The sequence below is a fragment of the Myotis lucifugus genome, unplaced genomic scaffold (assembly GCF_000147115.1).
Source record: "Myotis lucifugus unplaced genomic scaffold, Myoluc2.0 scaffold_52, whole genome shotgun sequence".
NCBI lineage: Eukaryota > Metazoa > Chordata > Mammalia > Chiroptera > Vespertilionidae > Myotis > Myotis lucifugus.
The window spans coordinates 6,822,392-6,846,656 of record NW_005871100.1 but is presented as its reverse complement, the minus strand read 5'-3'; the positions used below and the strand labels follow the sequence as shown (position 1 = coordinate 6,846,656).

The 24,265-nt window shown below is 43.5% G+C and overlaps 1 protein-coding gene and 1 long non-coding RNA gene across 3 annotated transcripts in view; one reads left to right on the top strand and one right to left on the bottom strand.

Moving 5' to 3' along the window:
* RAPGEF5 (Rap guanine nucleotide exchange factor 5) overlaps positions 1 to 24,265 on the bottom strand; it is a 196,304-nt gene that overhangs the window by 59,885 nt on the left and 112,154 nt on the right. For both annotated transcript variants that reach the window (XM_023753857.1, XM_014455916.2), the window contains exons 10-11: positions 3,268 to 3,377; positions 2,739 to 2,827 (exon numbers count right to left, since the gene is read on the bottom strand). In XM_023753857.1, the coding sequence (XP_023609625.1) occupies positions 2,739 to 2,827; positions 3,268 to 3,377 (199 nt within the window). The remainder of the gene's footprint in view (positions 1 to 2,738; positions 2,828 to 3,267; positions 3,378 to 24,265) is intronic.
* On the top strand, positions 16,414 to 21,812 carry LOC106697179. The gene is made up of 3 exons (XR_001348219.2): positions 16,414 to 16,490; positions 20,653 to 20,801; positions 21,795 to 21,812. It is a non-coding gene; the product is annotated as an uncharacterized LOC106697179 (long non-coding RNA).

Sequence of the window (24,265 nt, the reverse complement as noted above, 5' to 3'; positions counted from 1 at the left end):
TCTCAGTAGCCCTGACGTTCTCCTCCCACTTGTGCTTTGGCATCACCTAGTAATCATTTCAACTGGTCCTTGGTGATGTAGGTTTCTTCTGCTTGGCCTTGCACCTACACTTTCACAACTAAGTGACTTTAGTGGAGAAGAGATGGGAAAAAAATTTGCATCTCATGCTTGGTTATCTTTCCCAACCTCTAGTGGGTACAGGAATGCCAGGTCCAGAACAGGTTCATGGCAGCCACTGGGACCATTTATTTCCTCCCAGGTACCCCGTTCCTCCTCATTGCCATTGGGCCCAGGCGGACGACCGCCATATGGCTCCATCCTGCCCCATATGGCTCCATCTCCCTAGCAGGGGCGCTGGAGAACATAAAACACCACTGTACACTTTTATTGCAGCCCCTTCTCATTCCCCTCCATCTGCCTTCCATATGTTTATGTGACTCTATCAGGCTCTTGCACACAGAGCCTTTTGTAATGAGGACTGCCGGCTGGACCAAGATAAAGAACTAGACTTCACCTCCCTCAGTGACAAGGAGCCTCGATTACTTTCAATATGTGATTCATTTAACATTCAGACGACCACACACTCATACCCGGTTTCCTTCAATTTGTACACAAAATGAATTTTCTTTCATATTTATGATCTCTTTCAATTTTATCAACAAAAACCACATGGTGGCTCCTCTGTTGATAGCCCTGTGCATGAAGTTTTGAAGAATTGTATGTGACTGCCACATAGGCACCCCTATTACATGCACATCAATCTAAAGTTGACTTTCTTATTGTCATAAAATTCTCCTTTGATCGGAGGAGAAGTTGTTACCATTTCCCCCCTCAAGTGTCTGTGTAACAATCTGAAGTGTGTCCTCCACAAACTCTAAGAAAAGGAGAAGGAATGAGGAGAGGCTGACCCCAAATGGTGTCTCCACGCCCCCATTCACGCCCCCCCCCACCCCCGTGAGTTGCTGGTATTCTAGTCCCAGCTTAGGTCAGACCACTGCACCTAGTCCTCTGAGCATGTGGCTAAAGTGACACAGTTGATCCCAGTGTTGGTGTAATTGATAAAGTGGGATAGCAGTCACTAGACACCATGCACAACACCAGTTCCCGACAGGAGGCAACTCCTGGCATTAGGAAGAGTAATCGGGGTGATTTCTCACTCCCAGTGTTCAACAGTGGGAACTTGTGATTGGCCATTTTCACAGGAAACTAATGGCAACAAGAAAGAAAAAGAAATCGAGGCCTTGTATTGGCTTTCATAATTTCTACCCTTATCAATATGACCTGGGCACAAAGTCTTGTATTAAAGAATAAATTGTGGTGCTATTAAGAAGAAAGCATTTACCCCCCGAACCTCTACCCATGTTTAAAGGTGTCCTCTTCGTGGCAGGTGAGCTGCTCGTATTCTAGTCCCAACCACCTGTGAGAGGCCGTCTGGTGATCAGTACATGGGAACCCTGGCCGGTTCCAGGAGGTGCTCTCTGATGAACACAGGACACGGGAACGTGCTCAAGCGCACCAACTATTAACCGATGGGCACACAAAAACCCCGGCAAATGCCACGAGAATACACTTTTCCTTTAGCTTGTTTGTGTACAAATGACAACTGCTGATTTTCTTGCCCAAACATTCCTGCGCAAAATAAAGTATTTATTTGAAATTTGAGATACTGGAGGAAACATGATTGGGTCATTTTGCTTTGTTTTCCTTACCCACTGACACATTTCACACATCTTGGTTTCTCTTAATGTCCTTTGTGATGCAAGAGAGAGCCAAACATCAGGTAGGTTCAGAGACCTCTGGGACCCAAGGGAATTCTTGCTCCCACCTATGCTGTCATTTCACAACCCTTCCTGCCTGGAAAAACCTAAGGAGTTACTTTGTCCTAATACAACTGAACACTGCCTCTTCCTGCTGCAGGCAATATGTGATCGCAAACTGTGGGCATCCCAGGTGCTCTGGGGGCAGCAAAAAGTGCCTTTCCGTCAGGGGATCAAGTTACCGGATTCAGGCTATAGCCAGGGGCCTAGTCATCGGAATAATTGCTCCAGGCTGGAACCATTTACAAATCTGGTGAAGAGAAGCAAGTACTTACCCTTCTGTGAACAAGAAAGTGTGGCTAGTCCTTCTGTACATGCAATAGTAGTGTTTGCAAAAGGGCAAAGGTGAGAAAGCTAAACGGGCATTTTGCTCCCAGGTTAAATAGAAAAGACAAGGAGTCCGATCAGTCCGACTTCATGAGTTATAATTTCTGGACCGAGAGGGCGTGCTCTGAGCGGCGTGTAAGCCACTTGGGAAAAGGCAGAAGTTGCTCAGCTTCTAGTTGCTGAGCAGTTGCATTAACTGTTGACATTTCTGTGGGAGGCTGCTCCCCCCAATGCAGAGCCCCCCACAGGCCAGGTGAATGCTCATTAACCCCTCGCCTGCATTTCTTCCGGCTGAACACTGGCCTCTTGCCAACGTCTTTAGGGAAGGTCTGGTAAAAACTGCCCAAGAAACAAGAACATCTGCCTGCGTATCCTCTTCTTTGTACAGCTACTTCCCCGGCAGCTGCTCAGATCTCCATGTGTCCATTTAGTGGATTTAAACAAAACGGCACGGGGCCGAGGGGGAGGGGCACGGAGCATACGCTGGAGCAGCCCACTCCCGGGGCGGCCACAGCGGGAGGCTTGCTCCTAAGGATACACACTGACAAGGGCAGCGGCTGCTGAGGCTGGAAGCAGGAGACAGCCCGGTCTTACCTGTTTCTTTGTCCTGGACTTCTTCCAGGTGCAAGTCATTCAAAAGGTGCTCCAAGATCTTCTCGGGGGTCCCGGACACGACCACGTATCTGTCAGAGAGCAGAGAGTCCACCGAGTCATCCTCGGTGGAGGACTGCGAGCGGCTGCTCCACGCATCGTCCTCGTCCTCCTCGTCAATGTATTTGAAATAAGGCACATCGAAGGTAGGCAGGGGCAGCGGGCGGTCCGAGAGCCCCGCGCAATCCTTCCTCTCCAAGTGCGGGTCGCGGACCCGCAGCCGGGAGCTGCCCATTGTGCCCGGCTCCTGACAAAGGCATCCCCTAAATGCTAAGAGATCTTGGCCATCTCGGGCTTTCCCTGGGAACTGAGTCCATCTGGCTGCTGAGAGCTCTGCAGTCAGCTAGAACGCTGAGAGGCGGAGAGAAAAAGGAGGGGGAGGAGAAGGAGGCAGAGGAGGGAGCGAGGGGGAGCGGGGAAGGGAGGCAGGCAGGGAGGGGAAGCGGGAGCGCGAGCCTCGGAGGAAACTCACCTCCAATCGCTGTCGGCGCTCCCGCCTGGGGGGGCCGGGCCGCCGTGCTGCACTTTCCTCAGCACCAGGACGTTCTGCTCCTGCTCTCGGACTGTGGTCACCTCACCATCCTGCTTTCATCGGGGACGGGAGAAGGAAAACGGGAGAGAAAATTAAAAAGGAACTCACGAAAGCTGCATTTTCTTGAGTTGCTTTGTACCATAATTTCTCTAAAGATTCAGAATAAATTAGGAGGCTGGCCAAGAAGCTCCCTCCTGGACAGTGTCCAGGCTCAAGTTCTACAGACACAGAAAGCATGAGGGAAACAGAGATACTTTGAAGTGTTTTCATGTCACGAGGCCTTTGGGTCTCTGGGAACTTCTGTGGCAGCAGGTAGAGTTAAGTGAGAAGATGACCTTTATGAGTAGGGGCAGAAAAGGGGCTAAAAAAATAAAGCAAGTAGAAAACCCATAAAGTGGGGATAAGGATTCAGACTTCATTTTTAAAGCTACCTGAACGATTTGAATGAAGGAATCCAGAGTTTCACAAAACACAACATACAAACTGCACGTGTATTCCCTTTTACCTGGTTAATGCTTATTAAACAATCACTCTTTTAGAATGGGAAAGTCATTTACAACATTATTCTTTAAAATTTATCTTTATTGCTAAAAGTATTACAGATGTCCCCTTTCCCCCCATTAACCCCCTTCTTCCCCCCTCCCTCCCCTCCCTAGGCCTTCACTTCACTATTGTCTGTGCCCCCCCCCCACCTCATTTAAACACAAAAACAATGAACAAGCCACATTAAATAGTGGTGGTAGATACGTATACTCAGTCATGTCACAGCCTTGCTTTAAAAGGTGGGCCTAAAGCTACCCATTCAATCATTCAGTTCCATTTTTTCCCAGACTTGAGAGGGGCCTTCCAATTTATCATGCACTTGTTTTGCCAGAATACAAGCAACAAGGGATCTCTAGTAAGAATCTCATCTAGGCTGAGATTCAGATGTCATGGGTGAGTGCCCTGATTTTCCTCACCTCAGTCCCTCTGAAAAAGGAGAGACGGCGGAACAATCAGTCATTTCTGCACACGCAGCTTCCACAGCCCAGAGCCAGCGTGGCCGCTGACGTGGCTGTCGGAGTGGGCTGGCTGCTGACCCAGCAGTGTGCCGCGGACCCAGAGCGATGGACGCTCTCAGAGTGTGTCCTGTGAGATCTTCCCCATGTGCGACAGCCAGTCAGTGTAAGAGAGCCCGGAAAAAAGAACCTTAAAATGCACGTCAGAAAACCTAGTTTCTGGATATCTGAGGATTTGAGCAAAAGATTAAAGCAAGAAAAGTTGACAGTAAACTAGGCTTTATCTTAAACATGATGTCACTTCTTTAAAAAGGGAAACATGTCTAGGGTTCCCTGCATGTTTCTGCTGCTGGCAGAAAACCCTGCCTTATAATTAAGGGCAAACATAAAGAACAGTCTTCCCCAAAGGAGAAGAGGCAGTAGGTCTGGCCTGCCTTATTATCCAAGAGTCCCACAGACCTATCAGGGATCCCCATGTATGTTGTTCACCCTTCGTAAGGAAAGCAGGGCACTCATCTTGTTATAACTGTCAACCAAATCAGTGATAAAATTATGATTTCAGCTCCCAGGATCCTGACTCCTCAGACAATGCAGCGACCTAGTCGCTTGAGTCCTCCAGGATCTTCTTAAACACACAAAAATATTAGTCATTCTAAAACAGCACTATAATTTTATGATGATTCTTTTTAAATCTTTTGGTGGCAAATAATTTTCCTATGTAAAGCTGATGTATTACATTTCAGCAAGGTCAGACACGCAGTTACTGTGGCAATTAATGTGGGATATTCATTGTTAAACTCCCCAAGGACAGAGTGCGACTCCTGCAACATGAATAGCAATGTGTAATTGCTCTCTCTCTCATTTCTCCAAAGGGCTTCTTTTGTTATCCACAGGAAATAAGGTGGCCAAAGAGAGGGGCACATATTGAAAAAACACACGAACAACAGCAGAACGTGGGCCTGGGATACCGCGACTCACAGAAACAAATAATTCGGTCAACAGTAGATTTGAAAGGACAGAAATCTTCCCCTGGTTTTCCTCTTCTCGGGAGCCAGTACTCATTTTGCACGAGCCCACCGCCGTTCTGACGTATGTTGCACATTCTCTGTGCATGTGATCTATGGCATTATTAACTTCCACGGGCCATGCACACACATATGGATGGGAAGGGCTTCCCTAATGTCTGTGCAACTAATATGCATTACAGGGCCGTGCACAGAGCAGCCACACTCTGCTGGGCAGGGGACGAGCTGCATCATATTGATGTACTATCAATAGCACCTAATGTCATAGTGGTGGTTTCCATTTCGAAAACCTGTTAAAAATAAGGAAGAGAAAAAGCAGAAAAAATCAATGTATAAAGGGAGATGTAAGTTATCTAAAATTGCCATGAAAACATGATAACCCTCTGCATCATAGCTGGCTCTCAAGAAGGAAGGTTAGATTCATGCCTCCCGACCCATGCATCCTCACCTACTTGCTCTTCCTGAAAAAGAGCAGAAGTGGCATGGTTGGGGGTCTGGGCGTGAAACTTTATTCTAGTGCTTACTTGATTAAGAATAACAGTATTCAGAGAACTAATGACGGAAAATAGGTTCAATGACAAGTAGCTCACAAGATGCAAGTAAAGCATTAAAACACTTAATTTACAGTCATTTATTCAACAAACAGTGAGGATGTCCTATGGCAGCGGTTCTCAACCTGTGGGTCACGACCCCTTTGGCGGTCGAACGACCCTTTCACAGGGGTCGCCTAAGACCATCCTGTATATCAGATATTTACATTATGATTCATAACAGTAGCAACACTACAGTTATGAAGTAGCAACGAAAATAATTTTATAGTTGGGTCACAACATGAGGAACTGTATTTAAAGGGCCAGAAGGTTGAGAACCACTGTCCTATAGTAAGGGCACTGTGCTGACCACCAAGTGGCAAGCAGAGATGAGCAAAACAAGTCCCCTGCCCTTAAATGACAAGTTAATAGGCTCCATAACAACGTAAATCTAACTTAGTCAGCACCCTAAGATGAGGCCAAATGCAAGAGACAATGCAAAGCTCTAACCCATGGGATTTGATGGTCAAAGGTGACTGTGGGTGACAGAGAATGGGATGCTATTAAATAGGACAAAATGTGCAGAGAAACTGGTTTTGGTGAGAGTGGTGAATCTGGTTTCAGACAGTTGGTGTTTTAATAATGATAACACATCATGCTGTCGACGTTTAGCAGGCAGTTAGAAATAAAGAATGAGGACCTGGACAAAGGTCAAGGACAGAGACAAATTTGTGAATTATTCAAGTTTGGGGAGTGGATGGGATTAAGAGGGAACAGGAGAGAAAGGGTATTATAAAGGTAAGGATAAAGAGAAGAAACACAGAAAGCCGGGGGAAGCGATAGGGAATCAAAGTCATGGAGGAAACCTATGGCAAAGATTATGAAAAAGTAAAATCAAGATGAGTCAGCCGAACCTGGAGGGCACTGTCTCAGGAGATTCAAAGAAAAAGCTCGCCTGACGCTGTCAAGTTCACAGAGATGATAAGTCTAAGACAAAGTGGTGAGAAGATCACTTCAGGCCCCGTGGTGGGGAGAGGGGCGGGGAGGGGTGCGTGAATGGAGAGGAAGTGAACCATGTCCCAGGAATATCATCATGAAAGGGAGGAGTCAGACCGAAGAGCCTTCGTGGCTGGGAAGGCAGGGTGGGAGTGGGTATTGAGAAGATGTGACAGGTTCAGGAACACAGTGGAGGGGTTAGGCTATAAAAGGACTGAGACTTCATCCTTTCAGAGAGGATCAGGAGAAAGAAGATGGATGAAGATTAAAAAAACATGTAAGTAGAGATAATAAGGAAACTTAGGTAGATCTAGGACAGTGGTTCTCAACCTGTGGGTCGCGACCCCTTTGGGGGTCAAATGACCCTTTCACAGGGGTCGCCTAAGACCATCGGAAAACACATGTATAATTACATATTGTTTTTGTGATTAATCACGATGCTTTAATTATGTTCAATTTGTCACAATGAAATTGGGGGTCACCACAACATGAGGAACTGTATTAAAGGGTCGCGGCATTAGGAAGGTTGAGAACCACTGATCTAGGAGATGGCTTCTATCTTCTTAGTACATTGGGAACCAAGGACATGGTATGGAACTGTGTGGTGAAGTTGGTGGCCTAAGGAGATGATTGGGGGAAATAGGCTCAGAAGATGGTGAGATAGGAGACAAGATAAGAAAGCTACGGAGGGAAGTGGAAGAGCACCACTGGAGTAGAGGTCAGATGACCTGAGCAAGTGGCACAGACCTCAAGAGTGAAAAGACTTCTGTAAGTGCATCAATGATACAAAAGGTGAGGTGGGGAACTGTGTATATTCTCAGAAGGCACCATGCTTCATGCTTTGGCCCATGGTTGGGATATGCTGTGAGAAACTTCCTTCTCCCCAAAACATACCTTAGCCCCCAGATATGCATAAACCAGTTCTTTCCCCTACTTTCTTAAAGGGATGGTGGTAGGAACAGGAAACTCCAACAATAAACAGGTGTCCTCAGCTGAAGGAGGGGGAGGATGACTGACAGGAGGAAAAGCATCACAGGGCCTTTGAACAGAGCCATCAGGAGTACGAGGGCTTCTGAGTTTCCCCGGCTCCGCATCTTTGTTCCGTGCTTTGGGTGAGTAACTCTGATTTCTTTTCCTTTTATGGCTACACTTCTCTCCTGCCCATGAATTCTGAATGAATAATAGAACCAGTACCTTTGACTTACTTTGGATTAACTTCCATGATCATGATTAGCTTTTGTACTTTGAAATAAAACTTTTTTCTTTCATTTACTCACATAAAAGACATACTTATTTTAAGATGAAAATACGTATGGGGCAATAAAAAATTATATTTTTTTCTAAACAGGTGAAAAATTGGTGTTCCCAGTTTAGCAGGTCTTAACTTGTCCTGAACCATGTTTTGGTGTGTATTTATATTTCCACTTACCACCAACACTAACAAGAGAAAGTGATCACTAAGGGACTTCTCAGCCCTGCTGGCATTGCCACAACTGCTTCCTTGAGTTTTCCATTAGCAGAGATAATGGAAAATATTCCTCTCCCAAGCACTCCCATAAAGCAGCCACTGGCGTTCTCCATGGCCTCATGTCCCTGCCGCTCTGTGAGCATAAACTCTTACAAGAGGGCTTAAGTAGGGGTTTGTGGATGGGCTTTAGGGACTCAGAAACCCTCTGAAAGCATATAAAATTTTATGTATAGGCACATTTTTTCCTAAGCAGAGTTCAGAATTTTAAGTCTCAATGAATCTATACACTCCAAAAGGCACAAACCATCCCATACGAGGCAACTCATATTTATCACCTCATCTTCTTTGACGAGTCTCCTGCCACTAACTCCCTCTATCCAGATGAGATGCCCAAAGAACCCTGTTATGACACCCATCATGCTGACCTCTAATTATCCGGTCCCTCTGTGTTTTCCTCGAAATTATGACATCTTCAGGGCAGGGACTGTGACCCCGATTTCTCTTCGTAACACAGAGAGGTCTGGCATGTGATAGTCACTTGGTAAATGTTCATTGAACATGCAAGTTACTGAGCAAGCAAGAGAGTGAGAGAATTATCTTTAAAACAAAGAATTCTCTCTCACATGGCTCAAAGGTCACTCTAACTAGGAGGCATCCTTTACCCGCTCAACTTAGCCACTTTTCTATTACAAAGCTCATTACAATCACATGAGATAACTGTGTTTTGAACTTGAGTGTCATAATTATTTATTCTATCTGTCAGAATTCTACCAAATGAAACTCTCATGGAACTCACATATATTAGTAAGAGGCCATGTAACTAATACAACATTAAGGAAGGCATTCACTAAATGGTATTGTCCCTCAGTCTAGGGCACATAAAAAAGGGGTGGGCATGAATAGGTCAAACTATGGGCTAAACTATGAACTGGGCAAGATGTGTATTTTTTTGCCCTCTAATCTCCCTTTCCTGCTCCATTGGGCCTCAGCCAGGATCCTCCACATTCCTCCTGTGGTCCAATGCTCCATAATCAAACTTTGTCTGAAGCAAGCAGCACCAGGGACCCTTTCAGGTGGAGAACACAAAGAATCACTTAGCTTGGCACCATGGCATGCAAGGTCATACAAGTGGCACAGATCACAATACTGTTTTCCTTCAAGTTCGTGAACAAGGTAACTGAAGATGTTTATTTATAGGAAGGCATTTGCTATGGACTGAATGTTTGTGTCCCCCATCCAAAATCTCATATATCAAATTACAATTCCCAGTATGATGGTGTCTGGAGGTGAGGTTTCTGAGAGGTAATTAGGTTATGAGGGTGGGGCCCTCATGAAAGGGATTAGTGCCCTTATAAAAGAGGCCCCAGAAAGATCCCTCATCTCTTCCGCCACGTGAGGACACAGTAAAATGATGGCCAATTATGAATCAGAAAGTGGGCTCTCATCAGACACTGAACCTGCCTGTACCTTGATAGAAATTAATTTCTATTGTATGTAAGCCACCTAGTTTGCCGTATTTTGTTATAGATACTGGAACAGACTAAGACAGCATTTATAGCAATAGTTTGTTATGACTCTTTTCATATCATAACTTCTTGGTTTAACTTTTATTCATCCCCAAAAGTTGACTTCAAGAACCATCTCCTCCAGTCTGATTTGGTTGGCCCCTGGGCAGCACATGAGTCCTTCTGACTCAGCATTCCAAGGAGCACACGCTGATGCACTTTTGGTCTCCCTTCTAAAGCATAAACTCACTTGTGGGCAGGTACCATATCCTCTTCAGTTTTGAATTCTCAATGAATAGTCAGGTCTTGACACGTCACAGATACTGAAAGAACATTAACTAAATGAATAAATAAATGAACAGAATTGTAAATGGATAGCCTTGCCGGGTGGCTCAGTTGGTTGGAGCATTGTTCTGTACATCTAGAGCAGTGATGGCGAACCTTTTGAGCTCGGCGTGTCAGCATTTTGAAAAACCCTAACTTAACTCTGGTGCTGTGTCACATATAGAAATTTTTTGATCTTTGCAACCATAGTAAAACAAAGATTTATATTTTTGATATTTATTTTATGTATTTAAATGCCATTTAACAAGAAAAATCAACCAAAAAAATGAGTTCGCGTGTCACCTCTGACATGTGTGTCATAGGTTCGCCATCACTGATCTAGAGGTTGCAGTCCCTCGTCAGAGTGCATACAGGAGCAGAGCCTGTCTACAATATTACAGAACCAGGGAAGGCAGTTCTTCAATGAGTGGGAGCTGGACAAGATGACCTCAGTGTCTCTCCCAACACCAAGATTCTACAAAATTCAGCTGTCTTGACTCTACTTTTCTCACAGGAGCCCACAGTGTTGTCCTTCCAAAATAGGAAAGATGCACATGAGTTAGCAGTTAGGTGTGTCTTCTCATCTTGTACTACAGAAATTCACACACAGCTTGCAAACCAAACTGCCAGTGCCCGCATCGCATCTATTCTTGTCCTGCTAATGTGGGTACAGCAGAATGGATGCACTTATCTGAAAAAAAATCTCTTCTGGCCAAAACCAATTTTGCCTGAGAACAACCTTCATAAAATTTGCTGACAATGTATCTCATGATTCTTTATTCTCATGGGGAAAAAAAGTAAACCGATTTTTAAAAAATATTGCTGGCAAGATAGACCTGATTAGGAACATACACTGAGGAGAGATTAGTAAAGCAGATGTGTGTCAAGGTGAGTGGTGGTTGAGACGGACCGGACTGCCAAGTGCTGGCCTGGCAAATACATCTTTGTGCAGAAACAGAGTACTTAAATCATGCTAATTGGTTCCTTTTTAAAATCCTACATATATTAAGATTAATAACCCAAATTAAAGCCTAAATGGGACTAATAGGATTCATCATCCCCAAAGTTACAAAATCTAGGTAAAGCCTGACTTCCATGGGTGTGAAGCCAACACAAAGCTGTTCTGGAATGTGAACGAACTCCCACAGGAAACCAGAAAACATGACCGGATAGGAAGCTCTGGCTGTGAGAGGGGAGCTGTACTTATTAAATCTTATTGCCTCTAATGATTATCATGTAAAACGAGTTCTTAAATTTAAGAGCTCTTAAATTAGGGCAAGCTGGGAATTTGATCCTGAGGCCAACTTCCGCTAGTAAACTTATGGGAGAAAAGAGCAGGAGAGCTGAGGATAGACTGTAAAATCTTGAAATATAAAGCCAATATCTTTGCATCCCAAGTATATTTCAATATGCTTTATTAGCTTAATGGATCATTCTGGCAAAGAAGAGAGGCACATTCATCTTTAATGTTTAATGAAGGGACTATTTACAGAAGTGTAGGTAGGTTTGAGGAAATGAACCAAAAAGTGGTGAGATAACCATAAACCAGCAAAGAGGGGCAAGAGTGAGTACTGGATCCCATTGGGAGCTACAGGAGTAAGTGAGAGGCTCCCAGGGAGGAGCTGCAGTCACCGAGGGGTGTGGTCATGGCTAGGAACCTGAACTCTCTCCTACACACCGATGTGCTGTGGCATTTCCCAATGGCCATTACCCACTTGACAGTGGGAGGCAAGCAATCATGAAAAAAAAAATCCATAGTCCATAGAGGTCAGGACTCACTGCCTGCAGCACAGCACAGAGCAGGGCTAGAGTGAAGGAGGGATGGGAATGGGGATGATCCAGCACACCTGACCTTTCGGTTTCCAGAGAAGCTTGTGTCAACTGATGAATTTAGATGCCCCCTCACAGGCCATGCAATCCATCATCTTGATGCCAGGAAATCAACTCACACTCTAATAGCTTTAGAAGAGGGTATGTTAGCATTTCCCTACCTGACTTAATCTAATTCTTGCATGCTTTATTGTCTGGACACTCTGTCTTGTCTAATACCCATATCAGTTTACTGCAATTCACACCCTACAATTTGCTTTACACTCCACACTCCCCACGTGACCTTTGAGAATTGTTATTAAATCACAGAGGTGTTGTTATTGTTGATTTTAAAAAATCATATAAGCCTAAATTGTATTAAACTTTTCCCAGCAAGTCCTCCAGTTCCAGTATAAAAATTCTTGGTTGCCTGGCTGGCATGGCTCAGTGACTGAGCATCAATCTATGAACCAGGAGGTCACGGTTTGATTCCCAGTCAGGCACATGCCCGGGTTGTGGGCTCAATCCCCAGTGTGGGGCATGCAGGAGGCAGCCGATCAATGATTCTTTCTCATCACTGATGTTTCCATCTCTCTCTCCCTCTCCCTTCCTCTCTGAAATCGATAAGCATATATTAATAATAAGTAAATAAATAAAATTTATTGGTTGATGACCAAATTTAGCGATAGGGATGGAGAGGAGAAGAGAGTGGAGGAGTGTCAGGACAAGTTCCTCTCTGATGTTAGCTGTGTGAGAACAGGGCTTTGGTCGGCTTTGCTCTCTGGACTATCCCACCATCCAGAACAACAGTGCCTGGGAAATGAATGAATGGCCTGCTGAATGATGGATGAGCAGGCACATACTATACATCAGAATGGCCCAGATCAAGGACAGAGAGGAGGCAAAGGCAGGGAGGCAGAGGTTCGGCACAGAGGGACACAGTCCAGAGAGCAGGCTAGAGCAGAAAGGGGAAATTTAAGCTAGAAGTCCACAGAGCACAGGTCAAGATGGAGACCACCTGTGGCTAGGAACCCAGGCTCCATAGTCAGATGTAGGCACAGAGTCAGATTAACAGGCACAGATCACCCGCAGCAGAAACGGAGCTTGGTTCTGACTTTGAGGCCCTTCTCATCCAGGGAGAGCTCTGTCCTCAGAGAAAGGCTGGGGTCCCAACTGCCCAGGAGGCCTCCAACGGTACTGAGAGGACAGGGCTTTGCCTCATCTGGAGAGAAATCCTACCACCATTCAATGGCTGTGTTCCAGGGGGAAGGTGGACTCCTGAAATCACAATGTGTCATTTGAAATATGAGGCTGTTACACCCTTCAGAATATGTTAAAGCACTAAAAAAAGGAACACAAAACTGTGCATGCAAAAGGCCTAGCATAGTCTCACCCTAACCACCCTTCAATCACCAAGGACTAGATAAAATAATTTATCAATTCACACACCTTACCAAACTCCTGCCAGACCCATGCAAAGGGTGTGATCCATGTCTATTTCATGGGTAATAACCAATTCTTAGTACAAAAATTAAACTCAGATGATGGCAGCCCTTAAAAGAACTTATGACCCAAGTCAAATTAAAGTGATAGCAACACCAAAGTGAAGACAGACCTGCCTGGGTTCAAATCCTAGAGCTGCCACTTACTAGCTGGGTGATCTTAACCGAGTTGCTCAATCTCTCTGAGCATCAGTGTTCTTGCCTGTAAAATGGGATAACAACTAATTCATAATTGACCCAATTATGAATGCTGGAGGCACAGAAAGCCCTCAATAAATGGATGCAGAAAAATATACCAACTATTGCATCTGTATGACACCCAAGTATAGTAACATCAACACTGGATTTGTACCAGGGCCTTGCTACAATTTTGTTTATGTGTATGTGTGTTTAAAATCCCCATTAAAAGCACACACAAATAATGTCCTCACATTTTTTCAGTTGCACTGAAAACTGATCCTTATGGAGGTGTGTGCACCATTGAGCGCCCAGAAGCCACCAGGGGAGTCGATTGCAAAGCTCACTGAACCTGAGGAAAGAAGGCTCGCAGCCCCTGCTGGAGACCTGGGGCTGAGGAAATGGATCACTTTCAGGGGAGGGGAGGGCTGTGTCTCTCTGCCACTCACCTTACCCTTTCATATTAAGTCTCTCTCACCAAGAAGCCATACCCTTCTAGAGGCTGAAATCTCAAAGGGAGAAATGAAGTTCAGTTGTCTCTGACTCTTACCTTTTTTAAAATATAATTTCAATAATTAGTTAATGCCTTATGAGCCCTGAGTCTTTGGGCGGGGTTCCTGATTATCTGCAAGGAAACAGTCAGCATCCTTTAGCATCAGCAAAACTGAAGCATAAACAGGAAAAACCATCAGCAGCAACAAACAAGGCGTGACGTCAGCCACGGCCACTGGGGCGAAGCCACTGAACCCCGCTCCTCTGCCGTCCCTCCGTTCCAGACATGGTGGTTATTTCATTCTGCTAAGACTCATCAGATACATATACCAACTCCCCTGCCCCTGGTTAGTGGGCCCAGAGATATATATAAAGAGCTGAGCTGGAATCAAGAAGCCTAGGTCAAAGGGCACCTTGGGCACTGCCTTGGACATACATGATCTGATAGAGGCCTATTGAAGGTAATTCAGGAGAAATGAGATGCCTTCAAATTCTAAATTAGATCCTTCCCCATTTCCTAACTTGTGGAAGCAAAAGGGGGGAAAACTGTCAATCACTGGGATCACTGGAGAGAACTCTGCCAATACTTTGCACATGTGAATTCCATGCCTTGTTTGTTGCTGCTGGTGGTTTGTCCTGTTCATGCTTCAGATTTGCTGATGCTAAAGGATGCTGACTGCTCCCTTGCAGAAAATTCTGTCAGTTCATGGCATCCATGCCGACTATCTGTGAGTTATACTTGCAACAGGTTCTGCCGCACCGGGATTTGCAAAAATGTGGATGACTCAGTGCTGGGAACAGCACTTATTTCCACCTTGTATTATTGGTGACCCTCAAAATACAACTCATAGGTTATCTGAGATTTAAAAAAGAAATAAATCTGGAATCCTGCTTCCTAGATTTTATAGAAATGACACTATAAATGTTACACAGAAATACCTTTTAGTTTCTAAGAATTCTCAAATCTGCTCTCGTGCGCGCGCACGTGTGTGTGTGTGTGTGTGTGTGTGTGTGTGTGTGTGTAACATACATGCATAGTTATTCTAAAGGGAAAATGCCAAACTGGTACTTTCCCAAGCAGCCCAAGGTGGGATAAAAACCTATGCTAAATTATGACTCCAAGTCTCTATATTCTTGTAGGGGACATACCTGTCACCTGGGTTTGAATAATTCCAGGTAGCAGCTTTACAAAACCTTCAACAGGACAGTGTGGATTTTAGAGCAGCCTTGAGAGCTAGCCCTCACTGATCCCTATGGCTCTGGTTTCGCCTTCCAAATTCCTCCCACTGAAAACTCAGCTGTGTTAGGCAAGGCCCCTGGTTAAGACCTAATTCATAAACTGGAATACTGGGAAAAGCTAACTTTTTTATTTGTATGTAATGAACACTGTTTTTTATTACAGCTGTCTCCCATATCCCCCCTTTGCCCACCTTTTCCCAGCCCCTGCGTGCATCCCCCTCCCCCGGCCTTTGGCCATCCCCACACTGTTGTCGGTGTCCATGGGGTATTCATATATGCTTTTGACTAATCTTTTCACCTTACTTCATCTAGTCTCGCCCATCCCCTTCCCCTCTGCCAGTCTGTTCCATGTATCCATGCCTCTGGTTCTATTTTGTTGGTTGGTTTATTTTGTTCATTATGGAAAAAACCAGCTCTTAACTATGAACAGATCTAAAAACAGCATTCTTCACATTTAAAAAGCATTGAATACTTGAAATTTGCTAAGAAAGTAGCTCTCTAGAGTCTCTCTCTGTCTCTCTCTAATGGTAACTGTGTGAGGTATGGATATGTCCATTAGCTTGATTGTGGCAATCATGTTACGAAGCATAGGTTTATCAAAATATCACATCATGTACCTTAAATAGATACGATTTTCATTTGTCAATCATACCTCAATAAAGCTGGAAAAAATATTAAAATAAAATGTAAAGATAGCATTAAGTAACATGCTTAGAAAATGCAAAGGCTTCAAGTCAAGGGACGCTAAACTCTCTCAATCCCTTCGGTGTTTGTGTGTGTCTGCATGTGTGCATGCAAATATGCTTGCGTGTCTGTGTGTACACACGTGCATGTGTGTAACTTCAGCGAGGGCAAAGCATTAATAAAAAGGGCAGCCTCAGTACTTGTACAAGTTATGGAATAAAAAATTCCTAGTTACCATAGCAACTGCTAGATCACATGGCCTGGGAGCAAGGAGATACAAAGCATTTTGAGTAAACACCTTGTTTTTTTCATGTTTCGTACATTCCTGGATGTTTTTAGAGAGGCACGCCTTTCGTCTCTGCAGTAACCACCTCAGAAACCTCATTGCACAGTTTGCGACAAATTGGGAGAAAGGTAAGATCCTGTCACTCTTGGCCCATTGTACAGCCACGGAAAGTTGGTATTAAAATAGGTTAAGAGAATTTGAAAATGCAACAAAATATTGTTAAAACTATTTGAGACGCAAACAAACAGAATTAGGAAATGAAAAGGAAGAGAGGAGGTTAAAGAAGACAAATTAAATTTGGTTGCACAGGAGGAGGTCATTCTCTCTCTTTTTCTGGGGTGGGGATGGGTAAGAGGGGAAAGAAGAATGAACTGAAAAGAAAGGGAAGTATTTAAGCGATGGACCCAGAAGAGTTCTCTTTTCCTGAATACTGATTTGCACCTGGGTGACAAAGAGGATGAAACCTGCCCAGGTAAGATTCTTGCTTCATAAACGGACTCACTGACGTTTCAAAGTTTGTGTCTACTCTTCAGCAAGTATGAATTCTCCCAAAGGCTCGTCCACAGTTACGAATTGACTATCACATGGATCTCCCAGCTTTTTCTGCTTTGTCATTTCCAGGTTAATTTCCCGAGGGACACGCCATTTCATTTAAAGCTTGATCTCCAATGAGCTGGAATCCTGGAGATGGTACAACTTGGATTTGGAGAGATCTGGTCTGAGGGCTTGAGCTTGGGAAAGATTCTAAATCACCCACAATTGCCTTCTCTGCCCGATTCAGGCCCACAAACAGTAACTGAAAGCCCAGTGCTAGATGCTGGGGATAAAAGTTCAAGTAAAACATGGGATCGCCTGCAAAGAGCAGATTCTTTATGAGAGAGACATGGGAGAGATAAAAATTTGCATTTTTTAGAAGCAGTGGTTTGGAGCTCGGCTGTAGATAGGGGTTAATGAATTTAGCCAGTATAAACAACTAGGCCACTTTCCTGTCATTTCGAGGAGTTCAAGGCAGTACAATCAAGTATTTTTTTAGTTTGTCATTATTCAGGAGTTCCATATCTCAGTCCTCATCAGGACATTCTGAACTCAGAAAAACAATTCCAAATATTTAATGACTTGACTTGAAACATGGCTTTAATACCCTGATAGCAGAGATCTTTCTAGCAGGATATGTTAGCTCAGCCATCTGTCCCATATCAACAGCATTTCACAGAGAGTAAATTTTCAGAAGTTCTATCCACAGGAGTATTTTTAGAACATAAAAGAACAGAATGATTCTTGGCATTGACAGGCATATTCAACCAGAGTAAAAACTCAAAGCCTCCTGAATAATCAATTGGCATCCATTTAATGTGGGGACAGTTCCCCAAAAACTGTACAACACCCCAAAGTGTGGATGCTGCTGAACTTGAGGAGATGTGTCTTCCGTTTAAGAAAGGAATGTTAGAGCTAGAAGAAACCTTACATCTTTCACCTTTAAATTTAGAAATGAGAAAACTAAAGCTCAGAGAGGTAATGTCACTCATGAAATTTGTAGTCAATATATTTACTTTGGAGGAAGTTTGTTAACAGAGTTTCAATTCCTCCAGAATAAAATGGATTTTTTAATGTGGGTAACAAAATAGTAAATTAAATGAAAGAAAATTTTGCATGTGATAGCTAACCAAGAAATCTTACTTTCACATTACAAAAATAAATCCCAGCAACACTGAAGACCTGAGTGAAAACTCTAGAAGAAATAGTAGAAAATAAATAAAATTAAGTATTTGGCCAAAAGTTTGGGAAGGGCTTTCTAATTTTAAAAGCAATTTTAAGTTAAAAACATGAACCAACAGTTTTGCTCTCATATGTATAAAAGTAAGTAAATAGGTAAGAAACAAAGTGGGGAAAACTACATGCAACAAATATGACAAAGATTTATATCCTTATATTTAAAGAACTTATTCAAATCAATGAGAAAAATCCCAATGGAAAAATGGGCAAAGGAGATAGATTATTTACAGAAGAAAGGTAAGTGGATTAACATAAATCGTAAATATTCAACCTCTCTAGAAAAGCAATGTCAATTTGAACAAAACAATATCTCCTTACCCCATTATCCTGACAAAAATATTTAGTTTCTCCTCCTAAGAATCATAATCCTCAATGGGGGTGAAGGTGAGGGCGAGGGCATTACAAAGCAAGTACTTTCATGTATTGCTGAAGTAAGTGAAAACTGGAATACACTTTGAAAAGGAGTTAAACAAAACATAAAAGAGATAACACAGTTCATACCTGTAGGTAGGTAGTAATGACTCAGCTAGGAATTTATCCTTAAGAAATATAAATTAGGTAAAGATTTTTTTGTAGAGATGTGCATGTCAGATCATTCTTAACAGCAAAATTTTGAAAACACCTTTGGACCACCCCCCCCCCCCCCCCTCAAATGGAGAGATGGTTAAGTAACGTATGTTATGGAAACATAAGGAAAGCCTCATAATGTACATACTGGGAAAGGGAGGGAGAAATGTGGTTAGTTATCACTATACTTCAATTTTCTTCCTTGTAGTTTTTATTATTTTAAAATTCTCTTCTCTCTGATAACTGCTCTTCCTCTTTGCTGCCTTTGTTTTCTCATCCATTTCCTTCACTAAATGGTGGGTGCCTGTGGGGCTCAAATCAGATCTGGTTTACTTCTCTCTCTGTCCTATTTCTGTGATGCCTGGTTCACAGGTGCTCAACAAATGCTTTTCCCCATGCATGGGGGCAAGAATAAATTAATCTTAGCCAGATCTTTTAAAAATGTGCTCTGTATATGAAAAGGGGAAAATCCTCCTGAGATTGAAAATTACCTAGGCCCTCAACAAAGTCAGCTCTATGTGTTGTGGCTGAATGGCACGTCTGGTAGGAACAAGCTAAATAGCGATTTGGCTGAATCCCCTCTTCACCTAGTGCCGTGGTCGGCAAACCGTGGCTCGCGAGCCACATGCGGCTCTTTGGCCCTTTGAGTGTGGCCAAGAAGTTTCAATCACACTGTACGTGCGCACCCGCACGTGGTATTTTGTGGAAGAGTCACACTCAAGGGGCCGCAGTTTGCCGACCACTGACCTAGTGTGATTCCCTCCAATGACCTCCATGAGCTCGAGCATGGGAATCTGAGAAAAGCTGCCGACGGTAGAGAAACTAAGTCTCTGGTGGCGTGATGAGGGATGCTGGCCTCTGTCTGAAGACCCCAGTGAAGTTATGTAAGTGACTGAATTCCCTTCACTCAGCTAAAGACACATGCAATTCATTATGGGTCGTCCATAGGCCTATGCTACCCAACGCTTCCTCCTAGGGTCCCCAGCGTGGGAGGTCTGCAGCAGGCCATCCCATGTCACTCATGGATTCATGTAATCCACTCCTGGCTTTTCTATTCTGGATTGAAGCAGTCTCAAAACGCAGGTTTGGGACAAAAGGGGACCATCGAAACACCCTCACACACCCTTCCCTAAAGGTTCTGGAGTAGCCACACGTGGAGCAGAAAAGTAGAAGCCAGAGCTAAGAAGCAAAACTGGCAAACCTCCGAGGGCGGGCCCAGGGGAATAAGCAGCTGCAGATGTTGAATAGACCTAGGGCCACTCTGAGCTTTATTAATAAGGGTTTTTCCAGGGTGTGGCGGACTTTTCTCAGGTCTGTGCAGATCTCCTGTCTATGCCAAGATTATGCGTAATACCCAAGGGCAGGAATTTACTGACTTGGGACGGAAATGGGATCTACTGAAAACTGAGATAAAGGTCAAATTTGATTGCCGAACGACAATGGAAATGGCACTTAACGGGTCAGAAGTCATGAATACTCCTGACCACAAGCATCTGGCAGTCAACTATATTCCTTCGGACAATCCGAATAGGGTGGGCTCTCTGCTTTACTCCAAGGTTCCTTCTCTTGGGTTTTAAGGGTTAGTCAGAATCCTGCCTTATCCCAGGTAGAAATCTTCCCTTCATCACCTTGTTGGCTTAGCCCTTCATCTCAAACTTGCAGGTAAAATTCCGCACCACCTGGGCCACGTGTGCGCCGTCTCTGCCATTTTATATTCTGTAGTTCTACTCACATCTTTTAAAATTTGAGCCATACAAATTCTAGAAGAGACAGTGTTATCTCCATGGCCTCAACTACCCTCTGGTTTCCCCTGTTTTTAGAGTCATATCTGAGTATTGTTTTAATACGGAGATAATTTTTAGGTCCGTGCTTCCCGATGGGTGTTTCATAAGAACTGCTGAATGGTCCCATTTATTTTTTGCTGACAAAATCCTTTGTGCCTGCTTGCAGGAGATGCTGTGCTAATTTCCTGATGGAGTAATTGCTGATACTTAGGGGAGAAGCAGTTCGACAGAACGTTTCATTGGGACCAGGGTCATTTTGATGGGGCCAGCCTCGCATTAGGGCCCCACAAAGTACAACTTCAGGGGCACAGAGAGGTAAGAGTACAAAGACTATAGGACAACTTTCTCTAACAAACCTGCAAGATCACTGCTATTTTTATTCATGATTTTTTGCTTCTTCTGACGACAGAGGTGAAAGGGTATCTATTTCACTAACAGACTATTATCAATGAAAATATTTTTAAATATTTTCTTTTTTTTTAATAAACTTCCAACAGAATTAATGGGATGTACAGTATTTACTGCCCATTCTAGAGGAAACTCTATAATCCTGTTGAGCAGGTGCCAGTTTTTGAATGAAATGATTTCTTACCCAAATAATCAAGACACATGACCCCTAAAGTTCTTCCCAGCGCCCGTGACTCTCAGAGGAAAACTCCATGGTACTCAGATTAATTGGGAAGAACAACACCTCACAATCCCCTGACTCATAATAACAGTAAGCGCCCTGAGCAGGGAGAAAGTGATAGCATCTGTCAACCATAAAATTCAGTTTGGGATTTCATTTTGCATTGTGCCCTTTGCAGATCATTAGCCGTCTTTATTCATAAGAGTATCAATATAGAGCTTGTTTTACTTCTATAAATCCTAGCCAAGGGAAGACCATGAAAAGTCTAAAGAATCATCTGTATGAACTATACACTCTCTCCCCTCTTTGATTGCAAAAGGCCAAAATTTTACCTTGATAAATTCCACCCCACCCTCACCTTTGTGACCACCAGATTATGACTCATTACATTTTCATGAGCCTCCTTATAAATCCCTACCCCCAAGCCACTTCCTGCCATCTTAATTACCTTATTCTCACCATTATTCTCTCCCTCTGTGTGTTTCTTGGATCTGAAGCAGCCCCTAATCCCTTATTCTGACTCAGCTTGCCCCAATCATGCCCAGCCATTCCTGGAACCTGAACAAAGAGAACATTTACAAGTGTTTGTTAAAATTGTTGAGCCTTGTTCACTTAATTATGTACAAATGTACAATAAAGGAACATGCATGCCATATCTTATTTCTTTTTTTTTATTATAGGAGGAAAATATTGGAAAATAAAAAAAATGGGAAAAACCTAATTCCAGATAAACCTAACTGCTATAACATTGACTTCAAAAGACTAAAACAAGTCCTTTTTCATTCAGGAATGGAGTGGACTATTTTTTAAAAATTAAAGACAAATTTTCATGTAACGACAAATAAGAACATGGTCATGTTTTAAGTAAAATATGGGTATTTAATCTGACTTATTAGAGAAATATGTACTGCACACTTGCCCACAGTCTGTTATGTTCTGTTATGATATTTTCAGCAATCTTCTATTTTTGCTATTTTAAAACAACATTTAGGGCTGCTGTATGCCAGATGGAATTTTTCCTTTCCACCCACTTCTCATTGCAAAAGAAAAAACATGGTTCTTTGCATCCCATATGGAAAACTTTTATAAATTCCCTTTCCTCATCTTTATCAATTGAAGTATTCGAATCACTCAGAAATCGCCAAACTTTGGCTGAATCAATCGGGGGCAAACTCCATACAGCAGAGTGAGGATATTTAAAGTGAACATATATGCCCGCATGGTGTTTGTGAACGGAAAGTGCTCGTGCTGCATGCAAGCTCAAACTTCATTTCTAAAAAAAACAGGACTGACTCAAAGTCGACTTTTTAAAGAAAGCGATGATGTGGTGGCATATTTTAGGATAAAGCTAATGAACTAGACTGGAGCTATAATTGGACGTTCTGTCTTCACGGGGACTTTAGCTCACGTCCCTGTACTTGAGCTCCTCACAGCAGAGCCTTCGTGTTTATGCTAGTTACTGCCTGGTAGAACCAACAGAGGACTGGGAAGAAAGGAGAGTGAGAGAGAGAGCTTTGAGAGCAGAGAGCGAGACCCATTCTTCTGCAAACCTGTTCCCACATTGCCGCAGAGGACTCTCAGAAATTCGAATCTGACCATCTTTCTCTTACCTACTAAATTCCTCACAAGGGCTGCCTCGTGCTCTTAGCTCTCAGCCCTGTATCCTCTGGCCCCTGTGCCTCCCTCACCGGCCTGCCTCTTCCCTCGTGCCCCCCGGCCCCCATGCTCCGGGTACTTGGTTGTGCCTCCAGAGAGGCAGCATCCTCCACATTAGACTCCAGCTCATCACACATGTTCTTTCCTCCACCTGGAATGCCCATCCTTCCCACTTCTCCTGGTGACTCTTCTGACCCCTCCAGTTCTGTCTCTTCATCAGGGACACATGCAGGTCTCCCTGGACCAGCTGAGCTCCCTGGGACCAGCTTCCATAGCGCCCTGTGTAACACCCTGCAGGGAACTGAATTCCGCCTCTGAGTTCCCTGCGGAGCGTTAGCTCCCTACAGGCAGTGATGTATGAGGGCAGCACTGGGACCCAAGGCACGTCATAAGTTGGTACCTGTGTCTCTCTACTCCTTGATATCTCTTCACACTATGTCTCCAAGCCTCAGTGGTACACACTGTCATGAAGAACTGTCCGTGCCTGTGAAGGACTGTCCATTGCTTCTCTACATGATTGTCTTAAAGCGTCCCATATACTAGTAAACCCAAATGAAACTGAACCAGCAAGGATTTCTAGTGTTATCTGATCAGACAACAATCTATAAGGCAATAAATTGTTATATTAATTCAGATCAGGTCTTGATAAGGATAGAGAAGAAAAGAATATATAGTTGCCAGGGGTCTAGAATGAGATATACCAATGAGGAGGGCAAAGGCCAGAGAAAAATAACCTATTTTTCAATATTTCACTTTAATGATTTCTCTAACATACTGGAGATGATATGGCTACTTTAATCAAAGAGAACTTATTAAACTCAGGGAGCAGCATCTGTACTATAGAGAATACAAGATCCTTAAAGAACATGAGTTTGATCAATCAAAATGACTGAGCCAGTATCAATTTTCTTAATTGGGCCTTTTCAAATAAACTTGGATATTTTCAGAAAAATAAACAAAAAATCATAATGACCAATTCCTCCATCTTTAAAAATGCTGAAACTAAATCTTTTCAACTGTCAGGACGTGCAATGGGCTTCTTGTGAGAACCTAAAAATACAGCTGGTGAGCAGATGGCTCCAGCACCACCAGCACATCACTGGCTCTCGGTGGCTGCCGGGCTGCCACTCTTCTGGAGGATCTCTCTCTCTCTCTCTCTCTCTCTCTCTCTCTCTCTCTCTCTCTCTCTCTCTCTCTCTCTGTCTCTCTCATTAAAGAGTACACGAAACGAACTGAACTTGTAAACCCTGTGTTTGAAGAGCATGATTGAAGCAACTGTGAAATTTGTTTATAGGAGGTATCTCCCACTCTCTGAATGCCTGTGGAATTATTTAAAACACTTTATTGAATGCTGTCTTGAAGGGTTACTGTTTCTCATGTATCCAGCTAGATTGTACACTTCCTGGAGGCAAGAACTATCTTCGACTACTTTTGTGTTACTCTGGTGACCAAATTAATTCTGGTTAAAAAGGAACTAAAATTATTCACACAAGGA